This window comes from Podarcis erhardii, assembly GCF_964252035.2.
Source record: "Podarcis erhardii genome assembly, chromosome: 1".
Classification (NCBI taxonomy): Eukaryota; Metazoa; Chordata; class Lepidosauria; order Squamata; family Lacertidae; genus Podarcis; species Podarcis erhardii.
The window spans coordinates 84,440,396-84,447,747 of NC_138497.1; the positions used below are offsets into that span (position 1 = coordinate 84,440,396).

Sequence of the window (7,352 nt, forward strand, 5' to 3'; positions counted from 1 at the left end):
CCAGAGGGGCTCCCTTTTGGGAGTCCTCCGATTCACTGGACGGACTCATGGACAATCTTGGGTCATTGTCATCCTCTTCCTCGTCAGTCTGGAATCCTTCCCCCTCACTTTCTGTCTCCTCCCTCATCTGCGTCTCTCTCCCTGAACCCCTGACACCTGTAAAGAAGTTAACCTGCAAAATAAGACATTAACTGAGGGTGGGTAGGGTGGGAGAAGCTCTGGAGCCAAGTGAGGATTACCAGGTAAGATCCTCCCTCTATTGTGTGGGCAGGTAATCCCTCCCCTACCTGGCCTAGTCTCCTTGGCAACACTTCCCCCAGGTGGGATTGGACAACTGACTGAGGTAGGCGGAGACCTCCAGGTATCCCACCTGGGGGAAGGCAAAGCCAAGCCTATGCTGTTGGGGCCGCTCCAGATCTAGGGGCTGCACGCGTCCACGCAAAGGGCGCCCCCCCGTTTTAAGCGGGGAGCGGTCATTACTGTAAATTTTAAAGATAATGGATTTTCAAGAAAATTGAAAAGAAACTTGTTTAAGCAATCGAACGTTGCAAAATGATATTTGTTAAATTATAGAAATATTGTTTGTAATATCCCTAGACGTTAAGATGTGGCTTATTTTATTTTATATCTGCAGATTGAGAATAAAAAGCAAAATCATGCTCTACAATGTAAGGCACACAAGCAGTCGGTACATATCGACCACCCAAGAAATGCCCTTTACTTAGTACAACCAGACTTTTTTGGTTATGACTACTGAAGGTCTATCATTTGCTCTTCCCAGCTGAATCCATCCTCTCCTCCAACTGAAATCATATGAAGACCCATGTTCATTTGAAATAAAAAATAGCAGGAATAAATCAGCTACAAAAATGTCAACAGAAAATACAAGTGTTGTGTCTGAATTTATTTTTGTGGGACTTGTAGATGTACTGGAACTGAAGATTCCCATCTTCACATTGTTGCTGTTGATCTATGTTATCACTGTGGTGGGGAACCTAGGGATGATTTTGCTGATCAGAATGGACTCTCAGCTTCACACCCCCATGTACTTTTTCCTCAGTAATCTGGCTTTCTTAGATTTTTGTTATTCTTCCAACATCACCCCCAAAGCCTTAAGCAATTTCCTATCAGAGGGGAGAACCATTTCTTTCCTGGGTTGCTTCATCCAACTGTATTTCTTTGTTGCTCTGGCAAGTACAGAATTCATGCTTTTTGGGCTAATGGCTTATGACCGCTATGTGGCCATCTGCAACCCTTTGTTGTACACATCAATCATGTCACACACCCGATGTGTCAAGATGGCTGGAGGAGCATTCACAGCTGGCTTCTTGAACTCAATCATTCATACCACTTTGGTAGGTACTTTGTCTTTTTGCCAGTCTAATGAAATCAACCATTTCTTCTGTGAGATCCCCCCACTACTCAAGCTCTCATGTTCTGATACATCCATAGCCGAAACACTAGTTTTCATGTGTGCTGGAATCAATATGTTAGGCTCTCTCTTGATAATCCTGAGTTCTTACCTGTACATCCTTTTCACGGTGGTCCAGATGAAGTCAGCCAAGGGCCGCAAGAAAGCCTTTTCCACCTGCATCTCCCATCTGATTGCTGTGATCATATTCTATGGAACTGGCCTGTTTATATATTTGCAACCTAGTTCCAACTATTCAGAGGATCAGAATAAAGTTGTGTCAATGTTTTATGCCTTTGTCATCCCAATGCTCAACCCCTTAATTTACAGTTTGAGGAACAAGGAGGTGAAGGAGGCAATGAAGAGAGTGATGGATAAGAATGCATTTTCACATTTACTATAAAATACTATATCAACAGACTGTCAAATTAGTTCAATAACATGTTAGATTTTATTCAAGTCCTCTAGCCTTGTTATGTGAAGTATTTAAGCATGTTCTTCATTTAAACATATCTGTAATGCAACACAACTGTCTATGTTCTTTGCCATATTTTTAAACATTTTAGAGAACATATGGATCCCCATTGTATTTGGAGTTGATAGTCAAGTATTCACCCTGATACAATGTGCATTGAGCTATTAGAAAACACTGCTCAAAAAGAGGCCCTCAATGCAAAAATGGTGGTAGAGCTGAATGCATGTGTTCCCAAATTAGCCTAAAATGAGTGGAAAACCTGGGGTCCTCCAGATTTCTTTGGACTCTGATTTCCTTCATCCACACCCGGCGTAGAATTCTTCTGGACCCTAAGGGTAAGAAGGTTTGGGGGAAGAAGAAAAAACATTGTTCTGTGTGGTTATGCTACTTCCTAAAATACAAGTTGGTGCTGGGTACTGTTTCCCAAAAATGTGACCTCTGACAGGTAGGCACTGAATGGTTGTATCTTGTCTCCCATGCTTTTGACATCTACCTGTAGAAGTCACCTGTAGTTTGTTCCAGGCAGACCAGCTCTTACTTGTTGCTTCCACTATTCAATTCTGGCGAGGCACTGCAAATTCTAAACTTTGTATAGTTTTGGAAGAAAATCAATTGAAATGTAATCAAGGTAGGACAGAAGCAATCTTGGTTGGCCATTTTAATGATCTTGGAGGAAGTACACAGACTTTTCTCAGCTGGCTGTACAGAAGTGTCCTAATGTTCAGAAAGATAGAATATACATTTGTGAAAGAATCTAAAGAACTAGGGTGGGTGGTTTCATACCTCACGTGGTAGTACAAGCATTTATCTGCAGGGCTAAAGGGATATGGAAAGAGTTTATACTATGTGGAGAAGTAGCTGGGCTGAGTTCATCCTTGCCTTGGAAATGTGGTCTGTGTTGCTTGCAAGCTCAGTGAATAAAGTTGTGTCTGTTAATGGTCTACCTTTTAGCTGGTCCAATAATATGGAAAGTCTCTGAGTCTCTGGATCTTTCTTATTCCTTGGAGATTAAGTTCACTGATAAAAAAAATGTATGCTCTAATTAGTATAAAAATATTTGTTCCCATAGGAATACTTGCAAAAGGAATTTAAGACACAGTGGCAGAAAGATATAGTTCTTTTGTTAACCTCAGCAGATGGGGTAGACCTGACCCTGAATGAAATCAGCCCCACACTCTTTGCTTACTAGAATGATTACTTTATTGAGGACTTAAATGTACATTGTAGCTCAATCACTGAGTCACAGAAAGAAAACACTTCTGAAGGTTGGTGGCGGGGCACTTCCAATGTCAAGTGACTTTCTTCGTAGTCATACAGGTAGGTAGTTTCTGATCCCATCAAGTTACATGTGTTCTATCATTATTGCCCTTTTACAGTGCTTCCGACTGGGGATATGAATGGTGGCTTTGTGTGCATGTTTGTCTCTCTCTGTGTGTGGTACAGACACGCATATATATGAAAGAGTGTGTGCATGAGAGAATGGGTTGTGTATTTTTAGGGATGGGTGAATACTGCTTGATGTGAATGGGGCATTTGGGTAGTTAGAATGTGAGATGTGGAGGGGGGAGTGAACAGTGTATATATGTGAAATGGGAGGACTTCAGTGAAGGTATCAGATGGAATCATCCTCCAAAAAAATACTGTTCCAGGCAGACCCAATCTCCATGTGGTGGGAGATTTTAGGGTTTTCAGCAATTTTTCAGGGTTCGTTTTCCTTGGAATGAAGCTCAGCGAAGACTGTGGTGCATGATAGATAGATAATTTATTACGGTCGGAGACCAGCTTATAAAACACACTTGGGGTACAATTCCAGAAAGAAAACAAACTGTTAAAACAATGTACCACAATAAATTTTAAATTTATAAATGTGATAAGCATATAGACACTTAAAACTTTAAGATCAGCTACCGCATAGATATGACCCAGAGTCAGCCATGGAACCGAATTTGGGGATTTTCTTCATGAACTAGTCTGAGTCAGGGGATGGTCTGAGCCTACAGATCTGTACACAGAATCTGGTGACCATCTGGGTCGTCTTATGATCTTTGCCTAACCGGAAAAGGTCACTTTTTAAATTTTTCCAGTAGCTCAGCGAGCCCCACCAGTAGGGGATCAATGGTTTTACAACGTGCCTCTTCATAAAAGGGACATCTAAAGAACAAGTGCTCTGGGCTTCCTATATCCCCCAATGAACAGGCGCAAAGTCTCTGAGCATATGGGGCTTTTTAAAAAGGCTCCTTCCAGGACCAGCGAGGGCAGAGCCAAGCTTCTGGCGAGTGTAAAGGCCCTTCTTGCATTTTTGGATTCGAGAAAGAAGAGATATGCTGCCGGTATGACTATATATCTCTTGATTTCTCCAATTTTACAGTCAGGGCACCTTGAGCAGTCCTGTTGTCTCTCGGTGTCTGTGATTCTTTGCCAGACCATAGCTTTTGCCTGGCCCAACCCCAGACTTAGAAGGGCTTAAGGGGCAAAACCCAGTTTCTGAAGGGTGTTCAGGACTGCTGTCAGCCAGCCTGACTGGAACTAATCATAGAGGATTTGATATTAGGCAGATATAAGCCTCCACTCTCATCATCCCCATTTCTAGTCTAACCCATGCATTTGAAACACATCTGGGGACTTGTAGGAGAGCTCTAAGGAGTTTAGATTGAACTCTCTCAAGGGGGGAGAAAGCAGAGGACGGTGCGCCCAGAAAGGATCCATAAAGGAGCTGTGTCAACGTTTTGGCTTTATATAATTTTAGTGACACATGGACGAAAAAGCCCCCTTGTGCTCTAAAAAATTTAAGAATACAGTTTGCGTTTTTTTCTGCTGAGCTGCTGATGAAGTTTATGTGAAGTTTGTTCCTGAGGCCCGTACCACCATTCCTAGATACTTATAATTTGTGACTTGTTCTAATTTATGGCCTCAAAGTTCCCAGCTTCTAAACTTTGGTTTTCCCCCAAAAGTGAGTATCTTGGTCTTTTGATAGTTGATTTTGAGACATTCAGTTTCACAGTATGCTGTAAGCTTTCCTGGTGCTCTTTTGAGCCCAATGGGGGTTCTAGATAAAATTACCGCATCGCCATATAACAGGACTGAAATATGCCGATTTGTGAGCTTCAGAGGGTGGAGTTCTAAGTCATTGAGTGCAGATCCTAAATTATTTAAATAGAAATTGAATAGTAGAGGGGCCAAAAGGCACCCTTGCCAGACTCCCTTGAAGGTTTTAATGGGGTCTGTTAGATGTCCTAGGCAGCTACACCTGACTCTAAGAGCCGTGTTTGTGTGCAGTGCCTGAATTAGGAACAGAAGCCTTCTATCTATAGTGGTACCCTGTAGTCTGTCCCAGAGTCTGGTTCTGGAGACTGTATCGAAGGCTGCTTTTAGATCAACGAAAGCAGCATATAGTGAGGCCTGCCCTCCTGATTTGTATTTATTGATGAGATGTTGCAATGTTAGACAGTGATCTACCATGGACCTTCCAGGTCTAAAGCCCGCTTGTTCTATTGCCAGGATATCTTCATTCTCTAGCCATTCTGTAAACTTATTAAGGAGGTGCTTTGAGTAGAGTTTACTAATCACACTTAATAAGCTGATCGGAATGTAATTTGCTGGGTCCCCTCTATTACCCTTTTTATAGCATGGGACAATTATGGCTGTTCCCCATTCCCTTGGGATGCGACCAGTGTAATCTATGTAAGTAAAGAGGATGTCTAAGAAAGGTGCCCACCAATCTGCCTGTGCTTTTATCATTTCTGGCATAATGCCTTTTGGGCCTGGGGCTTTGGCCGTTTTCAGTTGGTTTATATATGATTTCACTTCAGTTACTGGAACTGGCAGCCATTTAGCCAGTTGTTCTATATTATAATTCCATAATGGAGGTTCAGCGTCCTTATACAAAGATTGGAAGAATGAGCCCTAAAGGTTAGGGGGAATTTGCAAGGTTAAGGGGGAAATAGCCTTATGGGTGCCAGAAGCTACCAATTTCCGGAATAGTGTCTGATCTTTTGCTTTTGCCACACTAATTAATTCCAGAAACATTTTCTGGTATAGGTGTCCTTTTGGTGGATTATTAGGTCTTTACACTCTTTTCTTAGGGCACAGATGGCAAGATAGGCTTGCTGTCTGGCAGAATTTTTAGCGGTCAGGGCGGCTTTGTAAGCATGTTGCAGGGCTCTCTTGGCCTCAAAACAGGTGTAATCAAACCAGGGTTTATTTCTGTGGTGCATGTAGGATATCTAGTTTCATTTAGGAATACAGTATATAACCTGAGCATAAGATGGAGGGGCTCACAGCATTAACACCCCAACAGATCTTGTTTGTCTATCAGTCCCAGCTTTGGATATAGCACAGTTCCAGCATGTCTCTGTTTCTCCATCTTCCAGCCTGCTTCCAGCTCAGTTCACACCCACCCACCAGACTATTGTTTTGCTCTCTAGCAGCTAGGTGAGCACAAGTGAATGAAAGGCCCCCCTATTAGTCTGGAAGGCACCGTCACCTAGTGGTAGCCTAGCTCATTCATTTTGGATGCCGAAGAAGACACTTAAGGGGTCAGCTAAAGCCATTCTAGTACAAGGAAACTTCTCCAACTAGATCAGCTATCTCCTCAGTTAGATTCTAACCCTCACTGGGTACGCCGAGCTCCCTGAAGCTTAGCGGCTGTTTCCCACTTTACTTTTCATGGCTGCCTTACTCTGTCTAATGGCAGGGCTGTCTTTAAACATAAGAGTTCTCCTTCGAGCAGAAGATGTGCAAGTGGCAGCCCCCTGGTATGCCTGCATAGTCCTTCCTAGAACAAGGTGACAACTATAGGCTAAAGCACTAAAATATATAGCTCTGTATGTTTTATTTCGTTATTAAGTTATTAAGAACAAAATCCCATACAAGTCTACCCTGAAGTATTTCCAGCTGAATGCAACGTGGCTTAGTCCCAGGTAAGTAAGCCTAGGATAACAGCTTCAAATAATTATACATATATATATATATATATATATATATATATATATATATATATGAGAATTGCATCTTAAATTCTCAAACCTGCAAATTAAAAGAAAGCAGATGCAAATTCATACAGCAAAATATTACTGTAAATCTTAAAGATAATGGATGATTTTCCAGAAAATTGAAGAAAAAAAAACCTTGTTTAAGCAATCGAACGTTGATGATATTTGTTAAATTATAGAAGTATTGTTTGTAATATCCCTAGACGTTAAGATAAGGCTTATTTTATTTTATATCTGCAGATTGAGAAGAAAACGCAAAATCATGCTCTACAACGTAAGGCACACAAGCAGTCGGTACATATCGACCACCCAAGAAATGCCCTTTACTTAGTACAACCAGACTTTTTTGGTTATGACTACTGAAGGTCTATCATTTGCTCTTCCCAGCTGAATCCATCCTCTCCTCCAACTGAAATCATATGAAGACCCATGTTCATTTGAAATAAAAAATAGCAGGAATAAATCAGCTACAAAA

The 7,352-nt window shown here is 41.6% G+C and overlaps 1 protein-coding gene across 1 annotated transcript; it reads left to right on the forward strand.

Annotated features, from left to right (window-relative positions):
- Positions 1–869: 869 nt before the first annotated feature.
- LOC309350796 (olfactory receptor 5F1-like) lies at positions 870–1,814 on the forward strand (the record flags this gene model as incomplete). Its single annotated transcript, XM_081878039.1, has 1 exon — positions 870–1,814. One exon carries the CDS (start codon positions 870–872, stop codon positions 1,812–1,814), a length of 945 nt encoding a protein of 314 aa, XP_081734165.1.
- Between the last annotated feature and the right edge of the window lie 5,538 nt (positions 1,815–7,352).